The sequence below is a fragment of the Festucalex cinctus genome, chromosome 20 (genome assembly GCF_051991245.1).
Source record: "Festucalex cinctus isolate MCC-2025b chromosome 20, RoL_Fcin_1.0, whole genome shotgun sequence".
Taxonomy (NCBI): domain Eukaryota; kingdom Metazoa; phylum Chordata; class Actinopteri; order Syngnathiformes; family Syngnathidae; genus Festucalex; species Festucalex cinctus.
This window is the reverse complement of record NC_135430.1, coordinates 13,517,512-13,539,857: the sequence shown is the minus strand read 5'-3', so window position 1 is coordinate 13,539,857 and position 22,346 is coordinate 13,517,512. Positions and strand designations below refer to the sequence as shown.

Sequence of the window (22,346 nt, the reverse complement as noted above, 5' to 3'; positions counted from 1 at the left end):
CAAGTTCCAAGCAACTTATTCCGTATGAATGAGACGTTCCCGCATGCATTTAAAGTGCTTGTTTATGCATGCCATCCTTTGAGTTTCCTGCACGCGCACGCGCGCGTGTAACGCGACGAGGCGCCATTGAAAACATATGCTGGCATGTGTCACTCGTGTTGGCCCACTGCAAGCTGGAGATGATGGCAGCTCGTTACTTTTAACGTGCTGTTGACTTGCACGTTATCTAGTCCGACGTGCTAATCTATATATTTTTAACTATAGATGCTATTTATATTTACTCAAAAAGGAGTGATGCAATATGTGACGAAATTGCGGTTTTGGTAGAGAAAAAAAAAAAGTTTCTTGTAGAACGAATGTCACTCTCAAAAATTATATATTTTTTTAAAATAGATTTTCTACTCTAAATGATTTGACGATGTCGTTTATTAGCAAAGTCATATTTGGGTTGTCAAAATATTTGGAACATATTTCACAATGGTGCACGTCTTGTGAAACTTTTTTTTTTTTTTGATTAAATGACTTTTTTTTTTTTAATGGCATTTCATTACATTAGCCAGATAAATTTAAATGGAAATTAAAAAAATAGAAATGGCAAAACAATTGAGAATTAAATGTATTTGAAGATATTGGCGTAATCATAAATTTGAATTATTTTTCTCTTACTGTGGTAAGAATTTTTAGTGCGTCACAGTGAGAGCTGTTGCTAATCTAATGCACATGAAATTAATACAAACGTGAACATTAATAATTTTTGAGAGACATTTTTTAAATTATTTATGGTTTCATATTTTTTGTTAGTGTGAAAAATATGCTTTCATGTAATTTATTGTTGTGGTTGTGGCTGGCTTGAATATGATCTGCACATTAAATGAATACACTCACAAGTTAGCATTATCGTTTTTTGCTATGTTTGACTGCATGCAATTCAAATTAATACGAGCGTAATTATTATTTTGAAACCTATTTCATATTTTTTTCCCTCCCTATTGTGTTTGAAGACGACGTTGATTGTTGTGGTTGTTTGCATGCAGTGTGTTGCCTCACACTGAGAAATGTTTCCACTCAATTGGCCAAATATGGACAGCAATATTAAAAACAGGCACTGCCCGATATCCTCTACATTTTGTTTTTCAAAAATATATATTTCTTTTAAGGCATCTGCTGTTGTGATCGTGCGTTTGTGGAAAAGAAGAAAGAGTGCAATGGCCTCTGCCTGACGACAGCATTGTTAAATAGAGTCGAAAAAGTCATTTTCGCGTCATCCCCCGGATGTAATAGTCCATGAAAAGGGAAATATGAATACATTTCAATACATTTACAACTAGATGGCGCACACATACACAAGCCCTTTCCTCCTTTTTTTTTTTTTGCCACGCACCCATCTCGGTTTTTTTTTGCCTATTTTGAAGAAGAAGAAAAAGCGACATCTTTTTTCCTTTTTTTCTTTATTATTATTATTATTATTACATGTATCCGTGAATTTCTGCCAAAGCTTTTGTACACGCACGCTGATCACGACGTGATCTCTAGCTGCCTAATGGGCCGCTCAAGCAAGCTGCAGACAAACAATGAGAAAAAAAAAAAGAGAGGGGGGGGGGTCTTGAGGTGGTTGAGGGGGGGGGGGTTCACTTTTCATGCTTTTCATGCACTGCTGCACCCCCCCCCCCCCCCCAATCCTCTTCCACTGCCTCCTCCCCTATAAATCCACGCGATCCCACAAACGGAAATAAATTAGATTGCAAAATGAGATTCCCCAACAATTAAGTAAGGCCAACTTATTTTTTTTGGGGGGGGGGGGTGTATACACAAGAGGAACAACCGGCGTGATTAATCGATTTAATTTGCACATTACTGCGGGGCAAAAGTGTTGGATGTTAATTTGGATAAACAGAAAGAAGGGGAGGAAGGGTGTGTGGGTGTGTGTGTGTGTGTGTGTGTGTGTGTGTAATTCTTGTTATTGACTGTCACTAAAGTTGCAAGCACAAGCTGTTTCCCTTAAGTCAATCAAGCGATTCCACCGTAAATTTGGGTCACGTGATTTTTGGGAAAAAAAAATATATTTACGATGAATTCGTTTTTGAAGAAGAAAAAAAAACGTTGCTGGAAAAACAATTTATCAAATTGAACTTTTGAAGTTTGTGTCTGCAATGAGTTGCTGCCTTCAATCAAGCCAAACGCATTTTTTTTTTGTAACATTTGCATTTTTTTAATCGTTGAATATAGTACGAAAATGTATCCAAACAATTTTTTTATGTTGTTGTTGAATCCAAACTAAATTTGACATACGAGCGCATTTCTCCATAAATACCGACCACTTCTAAAAACATGCGGATAAATATGGAAAATTGAGCTAGTTATACAATAATAATAATAATAATAATGATAATAATACTTCCTTTCAGACAACACAGGTAACTTTTTAGTGTATATTTATCACGTATACATAATAAACATGTTGACACGGAATTGTTCAGGCTTTTTTTTCCACTATTAGAGACGATTTCGTCGACATGACATTTAAATAACAACAAGGATTAAAAGTGTGCTACTCCAACTGGACCTTTTGGGACGAGAATGCTGCACTGTGGGCTATACAGGATGGCAAAAAAAAATAATACAAATTAAAAAGAAGCACATTTAATACTATAAGCTCGACCTTGTAATACTGGGGATCATTCACATTTGGTACACGACTAGAACATTCTTTTTCAGTGGCGTCTATTGTCCATATAGCAAGGGAGCACATTTTTTTCTTCACAATAACCCCCCACCCTCCCTTGTGATATTTACAAAATAAAATATTACATGTTTTTTTTTCTTTTCCATCTTGGTTGTGGTATGTACAAAAACAATCCCCCATTTTGCAACTTTTGGAGCAGTCCTTCGGTAAAAATAAAGAAAAGTTGGCTCCTTATTTTCTCTTTTTTTTTGGTCCATGCATTCTTTCAGTCCACGCTCCAAAAAAAGTCTTTGCAGTCCAGAAAAAAAAAGAAAAAGAAAAAAAAAACACTTTTTCCATTTTTTTAAAACCCTCCCCCAGTTCCCCAGAAATATTTTATTTTTTTACACGTACCATTCATTGAAATTGGACGTGAGCGCGCCGCTGTGGCTGCCGGCCGCCGTCGTGGCGCTGGTGTGGTGCTGCACCGCCCCGGGGGCCGTCGGCGATATGGAGCTGCCGCTGCTCTGGTTCTCCGCGGACGGGGACACGATGGTGGGCGGCGTGGACGACTCGTAGCCCGAGCTGGCCGCGGGGGACGGCTGCGAGCCCGGGTTGCTCGACTCGTGGACCTACGAAGCAAAAAAATGAAAAAATGCATGTGGATTTCAAATTGGAAAAAAAAAAATGCAAGAATGTAAAATGTTTTTGTTTTTTACCTTCATGTGTTTGCGCAGCGAGCTGGGGTGCGTGTAGGACTTGTCGCACATTTTGCACAAGTAGGGCTTGTCAGACGTGTGCACGTGCATGTGTTTCTTGCGGTCGCTGCTGTTGGCGAAGCGCCGATCGCAGCCGTCGAACTCGCACTTGAACGGCTTCTCACCTGAATTGCAGCCGCAAAACAAGGCGGTCAATTTGACGCAAATTATGATTTGACTTTTTTTTTTTTTTTTTTTGTTCTCGTCTTACCCGTGTGCGTCCGTTTGTGAATTTTCAGGTTCTCCGAGCGCGCGAAGACTTTCCCGCAGCCGGGGAAGGGGCACGGGAAGGGCTTCTCGCCCGTGTGCACGCGGATGTGGTTGACCAGCTTGTACTTGGCCTTGAAGGGCTTGCCCTCCCGGGAGCACTCCTCCCAGAAGCAGATGTGGTTGGTCTGCTCGGGCCCCCCCACGTGCTCCACGGTCAGGTGCGTGACCAGCTCGTGCATGGTGCTGAACGTCTTGTTGCACGACTTCTTGGGGCTGGCCAGCTGCTCGGGTTCGATCCACTTGCAGATGAGCTCCTGCTTGATGGGCTGCCGCATGTAGCGGAAGAAGGCGCCGGCGCCGTGGTGCGCGGCCATGTTCATGTTCATGGGGCCGTAGCCGTGCAGCTGCGTGGACGCGTAGTCGGAGCGCGGGCTGGTGACGTGGCCGTACTGCTCGGCGGCCGCGCGGCCGTACACGTCGCCACCGAAGCCCAGGCGCATCTGGCCGTTGACCACGTTGGAGGAGGCGTGGCCCGCCGCCTGCTCGTGGAGCCCCGGGAAGAGCAGGTGGCCCGCCGCCTCCGAGTGTCCGTGGGGCCCCGCGGCGAAGCCGCCCGCCGCCGCCGCCGCCGAGGCGAACAGGCTGTGCTGCGCGCCCGCCGCCGCCTCGCCGAAGCCGCGGTTCCGGAACAGAAAGTCCCGCGTGGAGTTGAACGCCGCCGTGGAGTAGGAGCCGACGTGGCCCGGGTGGTGGTGGTGGTGATGGTGGTGGTGGCCCAGGGCGGCCGCCGCCGCGTAGCCGGCGGGCGCCTGCGCGGAGAAGGCCGTCTGCTCGTGCGAGCCGTGGTTGATCTTGAAGGCGCCCATGCCGTCCGCGAACGGGTTGATGCCCAGCGCCACCTCCCGCTCCGTCACCTCGCCCGTCGAGTGGTGCCGCGTGGAGCCGAAAGTGGTCACTCCGATGGCGGGGTACTGGGGTCCGGCGTCCAGGAGCATCTTCGCCCTGCACTCGGTCTGTACGCACGCCGACGCGACTGAGGACACGGGTGACAAAATCACGCGCAGATATTCGTCCCTCCCGCCCCCCAACCCTCCTTCACTTTCTCGATCCTGCTTCCCAAACTCCCCCGAAATCCGCCCGAGTCTTGTTTACTTTCTAGGGCGCCCCTCTCGCGCGCATCTTACGCCCACGCGCAAACCCGAAAGAAGATGAGAGAGAGAGAAAAAAAAAAGCCCACGCGCTATTGTCTCTCGCGTTTTGTTGTTCGGGACGCTCGACGTCCCCGCGGCGCGACTTTCACCTCCTCGCTCGGCCGCTGAGCTGCAGACTGATAGTCGCAATCATTCCTGCAGATAAATGAATTGCAAAGACAACACGGTCCAGCCCTGATGAATGGGGAGGGGATGGAGCGAGGGGTGCGGTCACGTGAGCTTCCCGGCCGCTCGACGATTGGACGGCGCCAACAAGCCCCCCCACCTCTCCTCAATAACATGCACTCACCAAATAACAATCCACGTTGCAAGACGATTGGCCTCTTCGCATCATCAATCCGTGCAGATTTTTTATTTATTTTTTTGCTGGTTAGGCAGCAAGATTGAAAATAATAAACATACGAATGCAATAGGCTCCAGCATCCCCCGCGACCCTTGTGAGGAATAAGCGGTCAAGAAAATCGATGGATGGATTGTATTTTGCGCACTTATATATTTTGACAATTTGCGCCAATATTTCTACTTTTTTCGGAAAAAAATATATGTACATGCTGAATAGCATTGAAGTCATATTTGAAGGCTTTCAGAAACCAAAAACGTATTTATTACTTTAATTTGGTATAGTTAAAACTGGGCAAAATATATTTTAACAAATTAGCCCCCTGGTAACCAAAAATTGTTCCTTCCAATGGGCTACACATTTGTTCTAAACTTTTCATATCTTTTAACTAGATTCCGTACACCATTTTTTTCATAACTTCACATCTGCTTTCCTAAACTTATCACTTTTTTTCCCTTGAGAAATTCGTATATTACCAAGAATGGTTCCTTTGCATGCAGCTACACATTCTGGACGAATTTTTTTCTAACTTTTAATCTTTTCTCCCCCCATTTTTTCTTAACATGTTTTCCTAAATAAATGTTATTTATTTATTTTTTTGGGGGGGGGATAGGAATTAGCCACCTTGTAACCAAAAATGGTTCTTTTTTTTAATGGTTGGCTGCAAATTTGCAAAATATTTTTTCTAAATTTATTTGTTTCCTAGACAACCATTTTTTCTTAACTTGACTAAACTTATTTTTTTGTGAGAAATTAGCCTTGTTGTAACAAAAATACTTTCCAGTGGGAATACACATTCCCCAAATTTTTCAAACTTTTCATATATTTTTCCTAGACAAACAGGAGTCTCCCCCTCACCCACATTTGACACATTTCCCTAAACTTATCCCCTTGTAACCAAAAATGGGTCCTTCCTAAATTGGCTACATTCCCTAAAGGGGCGTATACACATTGTTCACCTATAGCTATTCCTGCAATTTCCCACCTTTTATTTAGAAGAAATAACCCAAATTGTTAGCAAAAAGGCTACCTCGCCTTTGCCACATGCATGCTCAAAAGGTGCATGTGTGTCATTACTTTCCCCCAAGCTCCATGCAGGTCAAAGTTCAGGAAAAATAAAGCATGCACACTCCATCGTCCATTTTGAAGTATCCCGCCTTCCACCTGGACTCCTTGCCATAGGCCGGTTCCCTTGGCCTATAAATTGTAGTGTGCGTGTTTGTGTGCGTGCGCGGGGGGGGGTGCGTGCGCGCGTGTGTGTGTGTGTGTGTGTGTGTGTGTGTGTGTGTGTGTGTGTGTGTGTGTGTGAGAGAGAAAAGCTTGTGGGTTGTCGAATTTATCAAGTGGGATTTGCGGCAGGAACCTGTGGCTGCCCCGGAGTTCAAAAATCCACATGCAGAGTTTTTTTTTTTTTTTTTTTTTGTTTTTTTTTGGCCATGCGAGCCATTAAGAAAAAATAAAAAATCGACTCTAAACACACATTTTCTCCCCTTACAAGCCACTGTTATACACACTTGTATTTTTCATCTTATCATTTTTTAAAGTAGGACCTTGTCAAATGCATCTTTATGTATATGATAAAGTTGCGTTACATTTTGGGCTTAATGAGTAAACGTTGTGCCTTCAAACTCACCGATTTTTATTTTTTATTATTTGTTTTTAATCTCCCCAAGTTTGTTTTACTCGGTTTGTTTTATGAAAAAATAATGAACATCCGCACAAATAAACCCCCCACTTGCTTTGCTAATATTATACATCTCCTTTAAAAAAAAAAAAAAAAAAAAAAAAAAGGAAACTTTTCCTTTTCCTGTTTTCGCTTATTTCCTTTGAAAAAAAAATGAACATGTCAAAGTGTTTGCTGACAGCGTTGAGCTCACTTAAAAAAAAAAAGTGAGTCAATATTTATAGAGTGGACGGCTCACTAAATTGTTTATCAAGCTGTTTGGAGCGTGCATATGTGGACTTGTAAACTCATGTGGAGGGGCTTGTTGTGCGCTTTCAGTATATGAATCCTGTAAGGGATCATTTCCCCATGCAGTTTACTCTATTTGATACCTCCGATTTTTTTTACGCGCTATAGGCACAATTAATACATATTTCCAGGCTCGTGCAAATCTCCGTTAAGAAAAAGGAACTTTTTACACTTTGCTACGTTCTTATGCGCTCAAAAGTGCCTCGTTGCGTCTCATTCCAACGCCGAACGCGACGAACAAGATCAGTTTTTCCATCGGCTCACTTGGTTTCTCTTTTGCAACTTATTTTTTTTCCCCTCCCCATGCATGCGCGCTTGCATGAAAGCACAAGCATGCAGCTCAAGCAGGCGCCACCTCTTCTGGCAACCATCTGCTGCCTTGCCGTCGCGTCGGCTCCGACGCCGACAAACCAAATGAACCCGGATCGTGACAACAGGTCCTCTCGCTGAATGTTTGCGTGACTTTATTTCATTTTTGGACGACGACGACGAGGAGGAGGAGGAGGAGGGTGAGGGTGAGGATATTGAAAGCTGCGCGTGCGGATTAGACTTTTTCTGGCTTTTGTGCTTATGCTGTCCTCCTTTTAAAGGCGACTCTGCCATTGGCATTTTTAAAATAAATATCACACGGCAGAATTCGACCCAAGATTTTTTTTTAATCCCATGAAATAAAGTTGTGGGACCTCCGACTTTTTTGTGTTGCAACAGAAAAGCGAATCTGCCATGTATCCGGATTAACACCCCCACCCCCCCACCCCTTTTTTTTATGATACAATAACGCTTTGCATAAACCTCTCCTCCACCCCCCCCCCCCTTCTCTGATGTTGCCTGTCGGCAGCGCGCATGCGCACCCCTCTCACTCGCTTGTCACCGTTTTTTTCTGGTTGGAAAAGTGTCACCGGTGACGTCAATCAGCCGCCTCTGACCAATTAGAGCGCGGCCCGATTGTTGGGCTCGGCGGGCTGCGAGCGCCCACCGCGAGCCGCTATTCTCCATCAAATGCGTCCTGCTGCCCAGCCAATGTAGCCCCGCCGCCACACGCAACTTTACAAAGTTGTTTTTTTTTTTTACTTGTTGTATTTTTTATTTTTTTGAATTGCGATTAAAACACATTTGTCATCATTATTGTTTTACCCGCTGTCAAGTGCAAAAAAAAGAAAAAAGAAAAATTAGGGGCGTAATGAGCGCCGATGCGCTGAGAATCCCCGCGATGGACCCCTTCTCCAAACGGAACGCGGCGCTGAGATTAGTTGACTTGGCGGGGGCTCACCACCACCATCATCATCATCATCACCGCCACCCTGCCCCTCCGAGCGTGACAGGCTTCCCGGGGTTCGGCAGCCATCCGCACTCAATGGCTCACGCGCACCCCGGGGAGATGACGGCGGAACCCCGCCTGGGGCCGAGTCCATTCGGGCCAGAACACATGGGGCACTCGGCGGCCCTCAAAATCAGCCCAGCCCATCATTATCACCACCAGCAGCAGCAGCCTCAGCACAATCATCACATGGCAGGCCACAGTCAAGTGGTCTCCAGTCCGACGGCAGCTTTCGGGGCGACGCCGGTGCCCTACTCGGGTATGACGCACCCGGCGCAGGCTCTGACCGCAGGTAGGGGCTTCCTCGGAGGCGTGCCGGGTCTGGTCGAGCATCACCGGCAGCAGCAGCAGCAGCAGCAGCAGCAGCACCACCACCACCACACCGCCGCCGCTTCTCACCGCGGAATGTTTGTCTCGACAACAGGTAGCTACCCGGCGCACTACGGCCACGACGCCGCCAACCATGCGCTCTTCCCCGGGCTGCACCAAGAGCAGCCTCCGGGCGGCCAACTGCGCTTGGGACTACCGGGGGACGTGTACGTGCGCTCGGAGCACTTGGCGGCGGGCACCCGCGCCGACGCCGCCTTCTACGGGGGGTTCAACCTGAACCTGGGCGCGCACCCGCCGCCCGTGCACGGCGGCGGCGCCGGCGCCTTCTTCCGCTACATGCGGCAACCCATCAAGCAGGAGCTGATCTGCAAGTGGCTGGAGCCGGGGGAGAAGCGCTGCGCTCGGACCTACGGCACCATGCACGAGCTGGTCACGCACGTCACCGTGGAGCACGTGGGGGGGCCCGAGCAGGCCAACCACATCTGCTTCTGGGAAGAGTGCCCGCGCGAGGGCAAGCCCTTCAAGGCCAAGTACAAGCTGGTCAACCACATCCGCGTGCACACGGGCGAGAAGCCCTTCCCGTGCCCCTTCCCCGGCTGCGGGAAAGTCTTCGCGCGCTCGGAGAACCTCAAAATTCACAAACGGACGCACACGGGTGAGTTGTTCCAAAGCTTTTTATTTTTATTTTTATGGCACGAAATCATTTTTGGGTGTTGTGGTTGGGGGGACCGAGTTGGGGGAGGGGGGGTGTATGACAGGCCACTCATGCGTTTAGACCTCTTGTTTACACAACAAGCACAAAAGAGACGTGCACGTGCTATTTGTCACAACTCAACCCCCCCCCCCCCCATACACACACACACACACACACCTTAATTTTGCCGCTGTCATGTCCTCATACTTGTTGCCTGTTTCTTTTGCAATGACACATAAAAATAAGTCACTCTCCAACATGTCGGAATGTTGGTGTGCAACCTGTGGTGTGTGGGCTTTATAACATCCCACCCTCACCCCCAGTAAGGACTAAACAGTTTTTTATTTATTAATAGTCTAAACGTTTAATCCGTAAATTATATGCGTATACGATTTTTTTTTTTTTTTGGGCTCCAGATTTTTCTTAAATCGTTGAAAATACCTTCATCTTGGACTTAAAAAAAAAAAAAAAAAAAAAAAAAAAAGTGGTTCATCCAGACAGACCATGCGTCAACTTGCATGGGTGTCCAACCTGTGGCACTTGGGCATTACATGCCCCCCCTATGTTTGGAACAAATTGATTATTCAAATTCTGACAATTTAACCCATTTTTTTATTTTTATTTTTTTTAAATCGAGCCAAGGCACATATTTGCCTTTAAAAAAACACCTGAAGCCTCGAAGACACACAACCAAATTAAAACGTCTCCAAAAGTGCATGGATCTTTTTGGACCTTCTGATAGTGGAAGATTTTAACTACAAATGAGAGAGCGCTCATTTGAAGTAAATAATTTCCGGACCAATTGCAAACCGACTCTAAAATACTTTTTACAAGCAGATTAATGCAAATATCAACTAATACTAGCAAAAACAAACAAACAAAAAAAAAAGTCTCAATTTTAACACCGTGGTGTGCAACCTGCAGCTCGTGGGCCATATTTTGCACCCTCACACTTTTGATCTGCACTGAACCATACAATTCTGAACATTGAACTGAACATATGCCCGGCTAGATTTTTGAGGCATCATATTTTTCATTAAATGTTTCCATTGCCGAGCGTATAAAAGCCATATGGCTCCTATTGCTATTTATATTACAGAATGCAGCTGCAAATATTACAAAAAAAAGTTATGACATAACATGCACAGTTCATACCAGTGGTGTGTGCAACATGTGGCGCATGTGCCATAAATGGGCTGGCCACAGCAATCAAAAATTGTTGTAAAATCACACATTTGACCTACCATAATATTCAAAACATTTATACATTTGTGTCATCATGTTATATCATAAAACTGATCCTCGGAGGACTCTGTCCACTCAAAAGGCTCTTAATGGTGAAATAAACTTCTCCACCTTCTACATCAGACACATATAACAGCTGCAAACATTGCCTGACTGTCATAAACTTGACCTCAGAGGACTGTATAAAACTCAAATGACCTTGATGGAAAAATAATAATAATAATCTTTGAAACCGAAACATGCTTATTGTATTAACAAGCATAGCTTGTCAACAATGAGACTTAAAAAAATAAAAAGTGGCTGTTGATAGGTGCATGCAAAAAAAAATTTCATAAATTTGTTTCATAAAACTCGAACCCTCCTGAATATGAAGTTATTTAATAACAATCGTTAATACATGTTTTTTCATTTACTGTTTTTTGTTTTTTGGTTGTTTTTTTTTGCTGCTGTAATACCAACATTTTTACTCTGGGGCTCAATGATATTTTTTTAATGGTCCTCCACCTCCATTTTTGTTGCTTATCACCTGACTTAAGGAATAAATAAATAAATTAAATAAATAAATAAATAAATAAATACAAATGCATGCCTTCTTCCTCACGCATGGTTCTACCATTGCTATGCAACCTGTAGCATGTGGGCCATGTAGGGGCCTCGTGTTGCATTTGATCTGGACCCTCGAGCAAAAGCAATTGTTTGGAAAGGCTTAAACATTAAACCCATTTAAATAAAATAATAATAAAAAAAACATTCATAGTAACATTTGTTGTTTTCATAAAGTGGCCCTCATAGGACTTAGAAAAAAAAAATCAAATGGCTCAAATGGGGAAAATATTCACCACCACCACCACCACCACCACCCCTGCTGTTTATACGATATTACAAGCGTAGGTAGTAGCAAATATTGCCTGTCTTAAAAAAAAAATTAAAACATCTTTTTGTGTGTGTGTGTGTGTGTGTGGCCTCCAAATATTGAGTCAGACTGGCTACACACAAACACCCCCCCCCCCCCCCCCCCACACACACACACACACACCATGCATTATTCATATCATTTGCTCACATGACCTAAGTACAAATCTGTTAAATAATTTTGACTCCCGAGGGGCCTCATGCTCCTTTATTTTTAGTGTATCATGTTTAAAGCTCAAAAGTGTGGTTATGATTGAGGTGGCGAGGGGGTAGTGGGGTGGGCTGTTTGCGCCCCTGGGGTCTTGCCTGCTCCTCCACGCTTTCTTGTACTACACTAATATCCTTGATTGGCTCTCTCAACCCAACAGCTGAAGGTCAAATTGATATTCAAAAAAAGCGCAAGTGTAATTAGACAGGCCCAATTACATGTGCTCACAAAAAAGCCTTCGTGGAGGAGCACGAGTTGATTTCTCGCTAATTTATTCATACTGGCCTTTGTGTGCCCGCGTCTGTAAAACCAAATCTAATAATAAAAGTATGTTAGCTGCATGGGCTTCATACCTTGCACGATCAAGAAAAAAAAAAAATGGCCTTCAACTATGATTAGAACCACACGCACACACGAAAGTGTGGTTAAGCATCTAAATAGTTGTTAATGATTTATAAAATATTTGAAATTTATTTTGCTTTTTTTTTTCCGGACTTTTTTTTGTTTATTCTATTTTCTACACTACAAACGTTGCACATTTAATATCCACAAACGTAACCCTAAATGGCATATTGGTCAATTTGAATAGTAGCCATATTTGCACATCAGTTTTCCACATTTTTAAATTGTATTTTTGTAGGTTTTTTTTTGGACTGTGCAGTATTTTTGTAGGTTCGCATGTTTGCTCGTTGCACTTGTATGTGTGTGTGTGTGTCTGTCGGGGTGTGTGTGTGTGTGTGTGTGTGTGTGTGTGTGTGTGTGTGTGTGTGTAATGCAACAAATATGACACTTGACAGTAGTTTAACTTTGATTTTATTTACTCCAGGGGTGGCATTTAATGTTTTATTTATTTTTGTATTTTTTTTGCTTTTTGTCCTGATGGTGGATTTTATGGAGGAAATGATAAGCAACCTGTGGGTAGTGGGCTATATGCGGGTCGCATGAGAACATCTGATGTGGGCCACCTTTCTTTCTTTTTCTTTTTTTTTTTTTTTCTTTAAGTTTATGGGTATCACTAGACTTGTTTATTCCTTTTTGTGTTTTGAGTATTGTGTAATTTTTAATCTCTCGTCACAAACTAAAGTATAGTTTATTTTGCTTTTGTTTGTTTCTTTTTCACATATTTCATGGAATTTTTTTTTTTAACTTATTTTACTTAAAAATGCTTCTATTCCTTTTCATACTTGATTTTTGTTTTTTAATATATAGTGGCCAGTGTGAGGTCGAATGGTCCATGTTAATTTAATACCATTTTATACCAACTTCGTTTCTCAACAGCACTTTTAATAACCACAAAATGATCATAACATATCTCAAGCTTTTGTTACATTGCATTCCACTCCCAAATGATTAAATCCATCCATCCATCCATCCATCCATCCACCCATCCTAATCCATTAAATGAGGTGCGCCCTCTAGTGGTACATACAAAGACAGCTAAATGTAATGTGCAAATGCTTAGATGTTATTTTTAATTAGGTGCACTTCAGTTGTATTTAACTTGAAATAGATTTGCATGTGATTGTTTTCCAGCGTTTCTTTACTTCTTTTTTTTTAAACTTGTGCAATACATTTTCTAAAAATTGTATACATAATATTTGTATAATGTTACAGTGGCTTATGTTTACATTTGAGGACTGAACAATGCTCCTGGATAATGTTAGCTAATGAATTATTCTGAGGTGGCATTTGTGTCAAAAATTTCCGAACTAGAATTCTATATAACCATCCACAGGAAGGGGGAAAAATAGCACGCAAACGCCACACTATGACGTCACGCTTCGGTTCACAATCTGCCGCTGTTAACTGCACTTTTGTTGTTGTCGTTTGTTGGCGCACGCGCGCTGCAGGTGAGAAGCCTTTCAAGTGCGAGTTCGCGGGCTGCGACCGGCGCTTCGCCAACAGCAGCGACCGCAAGAAGCACTCGCACGTGCACACGTCCGACAAGCCGTACAACTGCAAAGTGCGCGGCTGCGACAAGTCCTACACGCACCCGAGCTCGCTGCGCAAACACATGAAGGTGCACTGCAAGTCCCCGCCGCCGCCCAGCTCCGGCTACGAGTCGTCCACGCCCTCCCTGGTGTCCCCTTCGTCGGACCCGGGCCGCGAGCCGCCTCCGCCCGCTGGGGCCCCCGCCCACTCCGCCGCATCCTCGCACCCGGCCAACCTGAGCGAGTGGTACGTGTGCCACAGCTCCGGGGCCAGCGGGGCCCACAGTGGGCCCTCCACGCCGGACTCGGCCACCGAGGAGGACGAGCCTCCGTACAGGGACCGCCACCTGAGGGACAACTTCTAGAATTCGCTGCCAAAAAAAATAGGGACCTTTTTTTTTTTTTTTTGACACAATAAAACAAGATTTGTTTTTTTATGGAGCGAGTCGTGTTCAAATTATATGTGGACTTTGTGGTACGTTCATGTAGTGCGGGGGTGGGCAAACTGCTGGGCTCTTCATGGGCCACGGTGGAGTGTTTTTTTTTTTTTTTTTTTTTTTTTTTTTTTTTTTTTTTCTCCCTGACATGCGACAGCTCATTCTCAAGAAAAACAGATTTTCTCTTTTTCCTAAAAATATACAATACACGTAAGGAAAAAATAAGACTTTGTTAATTTTAAACAAGTGTTCTAAAAAATTATTACATATTTTTCTTTTGTTTACATTTTTTTATGAAATAACATCAAGCTCTTGTGCTCATTGAACAAATCAAATCTGACACGTTTTTTGACAGGCCATGTCGTTCAAGTAATTTCCTGTTTCCTAAAATAAAATCTGTAGATCTATCTGTAAAATAACATGTTTCATATTTTTCTTAAAACAAACTTTTTGACATCTGTCTGTAAAAAGTGTTTACACAAGTCATTCTCATAGCTAATTTATTAACCATTTCCTTTAAGGCAATATGTATTTATAAATCTTCAATTTATTTAATTGTATTGTTTACAGTTTAAGGCAGTTTCGAATGTCAAACGTTGGATAATTTCCAAATACGTTTCAATGAACCCATTTTAGAAAAAGAAAACACTCTGCTACATGAAGAACAAAAAAAAAAACAAAAAAAAACTTTTGTGGCCTCCTTTGCCTGCACCCCAATGTAGACTTTTCAGGCGTGCTTTTTGTGCAATGAGTTTTTTGTTTTTTTTAATTACGATTGTAAATATTTTGTTTTCATTCTTAATTTATTTTTCAATCTGGTTTTGTATGAAAGAACCAAAGTGCACGCTTCCGAAATTGTTCGAGGCCAAAATGTATATTTTGTAAATGTTGTCCATGTTTGGTAGTTTTGTACGATTTTGTTGACGTTTCTGCTTTTGTGCAGGGGCTCGTCCATTTTTTTTTTGCTTTTGAAATACTGAGCGTGAAATTGTAAACGTTGGAACACGTTTTTGTGGCTTTTTCTACGGAGTCAGTACTTTATTCTTTCTTTTTTTTTTTCCTCCATCTTGGAGCAGCACTGAAAAGTCGCGTACCGAACTGCCTTGCCATTTGTGAGTATTTCATGAAATGTCGACACATTTAAGTGAAGTTCTTTAGATGCATTTTTTTTGCCAAGTTTCACGTGATCTTTTCAGTTTCTTCTGTTGTCCGGCTGACTTTTTTTTCTTTGTTTTTTGTCACGCTTGTGACTCGCACTGATTTTTTTTTCCCAGAATGGTGAATGACTTCTTATTTAAAACTGGGGAAAAAAAACAAAAAAAAACTTTAGCAGTCCTTTTTAAATTTTTCATGCTGACAGTGTTATTTTTTTCATGCGGTTGCTTGTATCGTTGTGTTGATTTTTGCAGAAAGGACCTTTTGAGTGTCTTATTTTTCCAAATGTAATTTTTTCATAAATGTATTTATTTCCAAACAAAAGGTGTCTCTCTTATTTTAATTTTGCAGACACTTGACACATCAGAGTGGAGATATTTTTAGTGTTTTTACCCCCCCCCCTTATTTTTTTGTGCATTATTTTTCATGAATAATAATAAAAAAAAAATTTACCCTCGGGAATATGTATGTTACCTTAAATGTTCTATTTGCTCAACTTTGTAAGTTTGAGGCGTTCACAGTTTTAATTAACATTTTTTTCTTCGTTAATTATTTTTATGATTTGGTGTGAAATCTTTGTTTTGTCATTTATTGCGTTGTCGATGTTTTGTCAAGTTTCGCTTAAAAGAGCTGTTATTTTTTTCAGGATTCGTGTTATTTTATTTTTCACATGCACGCGCACGAGCTTGTGTAAAGTGTTAACTTGTCGTGGTGGTGCATGCCAAGCAACAACTTCAAAGTGCATGGAGACACAAAAGAAGCACTTTTTCTTCTTTTTTTTTGCCGCCCTTATGTTGTTGTGACGGTGCATTAAGATTTCTATGGCAATGGCCGAGTCAAACTGCAATGATAAGGCTTTGGGGTGAATTGGGTGGGGGGGGGGCAAGTCGGCCGACTCAAAGGCGTCGCTTGCAAAGAATGTAATATTCGCTTCCCCCATGGGGTCGGAAACGCTAATACAAGTCCTTTATGTGGGACTAGAAAAGAGGAGAAATACTTTTTTATTCTTTTTTTTCATGCCATTGTGCGCCTATGCTCATATTTTAGCTTCAGTGTTCAAAGTGAACTTTTTTTTTTGGCTGACTTAAAATGCATGAAAAGGGATTTTGTGGAAGTGGGTGGAAACACTGCCTTGGCCTTTGTGCGGCGAGCAAACAACATGGAGGATGCTTTTCTTCCCACACACACTATATGAGATAGTTGGATCTCAATTGAAAGTCTTCTTTGAAGTGCGACTTCGTATATGAGAGGCTGAGGAGGGGGAAAAAAAAAAAAGTCTTTTGTGCTGCCTCCTCTCTATTATTTAACCAAAAACCCTTTTAGTTCCACTTGTCAACTTGCTGCACGGCCTTAAAACATACACGCACACGCGCGCACGCGCACACGCACTGACGAGTGGGGAGTTGAGAACACGCCGTGTCAATTAGACACGGCAATCTTGCGGAAGAATGATGGCCGGGATCCTCGACGTCGTAAGTCGGACGCGTCTTTGGATAAGCAGTCAAGTGACAGCCGCGGTAGATAAGAAACAAAAAACGCGAGGTGCAAAGTTCATGTTGTGACGTTAGTAACATCGAAACGTGGCCTAACCCGAAGACCCCCCTGAATTAGCTAAATTTTGAGCAGTTAATGGAGCCAAAACGAACAATTATCTTAATAAATAAAAAAAAATAAAAATAAAAAAAAAAGTCATCCGTCAGTTCTGTTGTAAACCTCCCGAAATAGCCAAACTTGGACATATGTTTGTAACCTGGAATAAAAAATAAAAAATAAAAAAATAAAAAAAGGTCCTCAGGTCGAACCGTTCGTACCCTTGAATCATCTGGTGCAAATCGAAGATTCTCCATTTAACCAGTCGATGGTGTCAAAATTAATACTCATTACCGTTCGTAAAACGAAACGACGTAGCCAATGCTAGCATCGTAGAGCGAGTAGCCCTCTATTGTGATGGGGATTTTGTAAATGTTCAACTATAGACACATGATTTACCGGTCACTTCATTAGCACCGCCCCCCCCCCCCCCGCCCCGCCCTCCTCCACTTCCATAAAAAAATGTACGTTCCAAAAAATAGGCTATATTATATATTTAGTTGTATCTATTTTGAGTCAGGCGCTATAATATACAGCTGCCTATATGCTTATAATATAAACAGCAGGGGTAGGGGACCATCTTCCCTTTTCGGGGGCCTTTTCATTTTTTTTATTGTTGTGTATTACAAGTCCCCTGAGGGCCGTAATGGATTTATGACAAAACATGATGCAGCAAATGTCTATTTATTTTTAAGCTATCTATGGGGGTTAAAAAAAAAAAAAAAAAAAGTTACTATTTTATGCCCACGTGTCCAATGAGTTATAATGTATTTTTATAGTGTTTCAAAAATAAGTTTTATGTGAGTAAGGACTAATGAAGTGTCCGAGGCTGATTTGAGAGTGAACTATATATTTTTCTTTGTCTTTCTTTCTGTCTCTGTCTGTCTGTCTTTCAAAATAATAGAGGCGCTAATCCCACTCCCGGAAACTGTGCGGCATTATTGAACAAAAGCCCTTTTAATGGAGGATGGGGGATTAGCAGGCAAGGAGTTAAAAAAAGGAAAAAAAAGGCCTCCTCCGTCCTCCCCACTCCCTCCCTCCAACTTCACGGCCACCACCATCACCGACGCTTCTCCATCAGCACCTCGAGCAGGTCAATTATTTATCAGGATGAAGAGAAGAGAAGAGAAGAGAGGAGCAGACAGTGGCAGGTGCAATGCATGGGAAGGAAGTTGCTTCTGTTGCTGGTTCCAGCACATGTAGATTCTATAGTTCAGGCTCGTTTAGCTGGAAAAGGCACCTGCAGTTTCATTTTCCTTCATGTGGCACTTTTGAGTTTCGTTACAGATGGCATGCATCGAAACTTCTCATTTTTTATTTATTTTTTGAAACACCTTAATATACATAGTTGTGAAACAACACTATATATGGTCATAAAAAAAAATAAGACAAATATATTCTTACTTTTGAGAGAGAGAAAAAAAGCCTTAGTGTAACATGTTTTTTTTTTTTTGGGGGGGGGGTGTTAATAATGTGTTTTTTTGGGGGGGAAAAAAACGCCTGACTATACGTGGTCGGTTAAAAAAACAAAAAAAACAAAACTGGCTCAGTAAATTGTTTCGAGGTCTCGAGTTGTTCTTTCAACGGTAATGCCATTTCATCGCGCTTATTTTGTTTGATGTTCTCTATCAACTTTGAAAGAAACTTCATATCTTCTTGGGAATTATTTGCACTAGCTTGTTCTGATTCAAGGACATTTATGTCAGTAGGGGAAAGGTCCTATTTGCTTCTGTTCACATAGTGGACTTCATTTTTGAGGTTGACTGAGTGTGCAATGCTCGGTGTCACTTTTTGTACCGCTATGCGACGACTGATCCCAATAGCATCTCCATACTCTGCACAGGGTTTCCCATTGCCAACAATACTTGATCCAAGATCTGTACGTTGTGCAAAAGGCTCATTGTCTTTTTCCAGCTACAACTTCTCTTGGCAATAGAGCTTGTGAAGAATTGTAGCCATGGAATAAAAAAAAAAAAAAAAAACATGTATAATGAGGCGTTTTATTTAAAAAAGATGTATAGTGAGGCGTTTTATTTAAAAAACAAAACAAAAAAAAACGACCATGTATAGTAAGGCGTTGTTTTTTTTGTTTTTTTAAACAATCATGTTTAGTAAGGCGTTCCATAAAAAAAAACAACAAAAAAACAAAAAAAAACGACCATGTATATTAAGGTGTTTTATTTATTTATTTAAAAAAAACGACCATGTATAGTAAGGCGTTTTTTTTGTTTTTTTTTTCAAACAATCATGTTTAGTAAGGCGTTTCATTGTTTTAAAAAAATAAATAAAAACGACCATATAGAGTAAGGCGTTTTATTATTTTTTAAAACAACCATGTATAGTAATGCGTTTTCTATTTTTTTGAAACGACCATGTATAGTAAGGCATTTTTTTTGTTTTTTTAAACATCCATGTATAGTAAGGCGTTTTATTTTATTATTTTTTTAAACCACCATGTATAGTAAGGCGTTTTATTTTAATTTTTTTTAAACGACCATCTACAGTAAGGCATTCTTTTTTTTAAACGCCCATGTATGTATAATAAGGTGTTTATTATTATTATTATTTAAAACGACCATGTATAGTAAGGTGTTTTATTTTATTTTTTTAAATGACCATAGACAAGTAAGACATTTTATTGTTTTAAAAAAAAAAAAAATTTAAACAACCATGTATAGAAAGGCGTTTTATTTTTTAAATAAAAACGACCATGTATAGTAAAGCGTTTTTTTGTTGTTGTTTTTTTAAACGTTCATGTTTAGTAAGGCGTTCCATTTAAAAAAAAAAAAAAAAAAAAAAGACCATGTATATTAAGGCGTTTTATTTATTTAAAAAAAACACGACCATGTATATAGTAAGGCGTTTCATTTTTTTATTTTTATTTTTTTTTTAAACCATGTAGAGTAAGGCGTTTTATTTTTATTTTTTTTAAAACAACCATGTATAGTAAGGCGTTTTCTATTTTTTTTTAAACGCCCATGTATAGTAAGGCGTTTTATTTTATTTTTTAAAAACACCATCTATAGTAAGGCGTATTATTTTTTTAAATGACCATGTACAATAAGGTGTTTTATTATTATTATTATTCAAAACGACCATGTATAGTATGGCTTTTTTTTTTTTTTTTTTAAATGACCATGTGTAGTAAGGCGATTTATTTAAAAAAAATAATGACCATGTATAGTAAGGCTTTTTTTTTTTTTTTTTTTTAAACTACCTTTTATAGTAAGGCGTTTTTTTTTTGTTTTTGTTTTTAAACGTCCATGTATAGTAAGGCGTTTTATTTTCATTTTTTTAAACGACCATGTATAGTAAGGCATTTTTTTTATTTAAAAAAAACGACCATGTGTAGTAAGGCATTTTATTTTTTTTAAAAACGTCCATGTATAGTAAGGCATTTTATTTAAAAAAAAAAAAAACGACCATGTATAGTAAGGCATTTTATTTAAAAAACAAAAAAACAAACAAAAAAAAACGTATAGTTCATCAGTTTATTTTATTTTTTAAATGACCATGTATAGTCAGACATTTTATTTTTTTTAAAAACGACCATGTATATATAGTAAGGCATAGTATCTTTTTTTTGTTTTTTTTTTAAACGACCATCTACAGTAAGGCATTTTTTTAAAAACAATTCCCTGCATTGATCTCATCACTGACCTTCAATGTAACCATCCGCGGTTACGTTCAAGGCTCAAGTACAGTCAAAAAAAAATTGTGCAATTAACACTGAGACTCCCGGAATTATGCGTTCACGCTTTAACTTTTTAACAGCCCTAATAATGTGTTTTATTATTATTATTTTTTAAAACGACCATTTTAAAAAACGACCATGTATATGAAGATGCTTTATTTTTTTTTAAAATGTGTTTTTTCCAAATATAAAACGCCTACTATGCATGGTCGTTTTTTTTCCCAAAAATAAAACGCCTTACTATACATGGTGTTTTTTTGTTTTTTTCAAAAAATAAAACGCCTTACTATACATGGTCGTTTTTTTTCCAAAAATAAAACGCCTTATGATACATGGTCGTTTTTTTTTCAAAAAAAAGAAAAAAAAAAACGCCTTACTATACACGGTCGTTTTTTTTTTCCAAAAATGGAACGCCTTACTATACATGGTCGTTTTTTTTTTCCAAAAATAAAACGCCTTACTATACATGGTCGTTTTTTTGCCAAAAATAAAACGCCTTACTATACATGGTCGTTTTTTTTCCAAAAATAAAACGCCTTACTATACATGGTCGTTTTTTTTTCCAAAAATAAAACGCCTCACTATACATGGTCGTTTTTTTTCCAAAAATAAAACGCCTTATGATACATGGTCGTTTTTTTTTCAAAAAAAAAGAAAAAAAAACCGCCTTACTATACATGGTCGTTTTTTTTTCAAAAAATAAAACGCCTTACTATACATGGTCGTTTTTTTTCCAAAAATAAAACGCCTTACTATACATGGTCGTTTTTTTTTCCAAAAATAAAACGCCTTACTATATATGGTCGTTTTTTTTCCAAAAATAAAAGGCCTTACTATACATGGTCGTTTTTTTTCCAAAAATAAAACGCCTTACTATACATGGTCGTTTTTTTTCCAAAAATAAAACGCCTTACTATACATGGTCGTTTTTTTTCCCCCCCAAAAAAAGCCTTACTATATATACATGGTCGTTTTTTTTTCAAAAAAAAAAAAAAAAAAAAAAAGCCTTACTATACATGGTCGTTTTTTTCCCCCAAAAAAAAGCCTTACTATACATGGTCGTTTTGTTAAAAAAAAAAAAAAGCCTTACTATACATGGTCGTTTTTTTCCCAAAAAAAAAAGCCTTACTATACATGGTCGTTTTGTTAAAAAAAAAAAAAGCCTTACTATACATGGTCGTTTTTTTCCCAAAAAAAAAGCCTTACTATACATGGTCGTTTTTTTTCCCAAAATAAAACGCCTTTCTATACATGGTCGTTTTTTCCCCCCCCCAAAAAAGCCTTACTATACATAGTCGTTTTTTTCCCCCCCCAAAAAAGCCTTACTATACATGGTCGTTTCCCCCCCCCCCCCAAAAAAAGCCTTACTATACATGGTCGTTTTTTTCCCCAAAAAGAGCCTTACTATACATGGTCGTTTTTTTTCCCCCCCAAAAAAGCCTAACTATACATGGTCGTTTTTTCCCCCCCAAAAAAGCCTTACTATACATGGTCGTTTTTTCCCCCAAAATAAAACACCTTACTATACATGGTCGTTTTTTTCCCAAAAAAAAGCCTTACTATACACGGTCGTTTTTTTCCCCCCAAAAAAGCCTTACTATACATGGTCGTTTTTTCCCCCAAAATAAAACGCCTTACTATACATCGTCGTTTTTTTCCAAAAAAAAAAACCTTACTAT

General features: G+C 40.3%; 2 protein-coding genes across 6 annotated transcripts in view; one reads left to right on the top strand and one right to left on the bottom strand.

Annotated features, from left to right (window-relative positions):
* Window positions 1-17,907, top strand: part of zic4 (zic family member 4) — a 108,102-nt gene extending 90,195 nt beyond the window's left edge. For 2 of the 5 annotated variants that reach the window (XR_013280890.1, XR_013280889.1), the window contains one exon: window positions 17,878-17,907. Coding sequence is in view for 2 of the 5 variants with exons in the window: in XM_077509025.1 (XP_077365151.1) it covers window positions 8,334-9,456; window positions 13,711-14,156 (1,569 nt within the window). In the remaining 3 variants the exon portion in view is untranslated. Of the gene's footprint in view, window positions 1-8,160; window positions 9,457-13,710; window positions 14,283-17,877 lie in introns of those variants that run through there. The other 3 variants (XM_077509026.1, XM_077509025.1, XR_013280888.1) reach the window with 3 other exon arrangements.
* Window positions 1,826-4,990, bottom strand: zic1 (zic family member 1 (odd-paired homolog, Drosophila)). The gene is made up of 3 exons (XM_077509477.1): window positions 3,632-4,990; window positions 3,382-3,545; window positions 1,826-3,294 (listed from the first exon to the last, which is right to left on the bottom strand). Exons 1-3 carry the CDS (start codon window positions 4,623-4,625, stop codon window positions 3,067-3,069), a joined length of 1,386 nt encoding a protein of 461 aa, XP_077365603.1. The 5' UTR covers window positions 4,626-4,990; the 3' UTR covers window positions 1,826-3,066.
* Window positions 17,908-22,346: the final 4,439 nt, after the last annotated feature.

Excerpts from the sequence above, each read along its gene's own strand:
- zic1 (XM_077509477.1), bottom strand. The coding sequence starts at position 4,625 with ATGCTCCTGGACGCCGGACCCCAGTACCCCGCCATCGGAGTGACCACT. Across the intron at positions 3,546-3,631 it reads TCACAAACGGACGCACACGG|GTGAGAAGCCGTTCAAGTGC; the intron begins GTAAGACGAGAA and ends GCTGCAATTCAG. Across the intron at positions 3,295-3,381 it reads CGCTGCGCAAACACATGAAG|GTCCACGAGTCGAGCAACCC; the intron begins GTAAAAAACAAA and ends TTTGCTTCGTAG.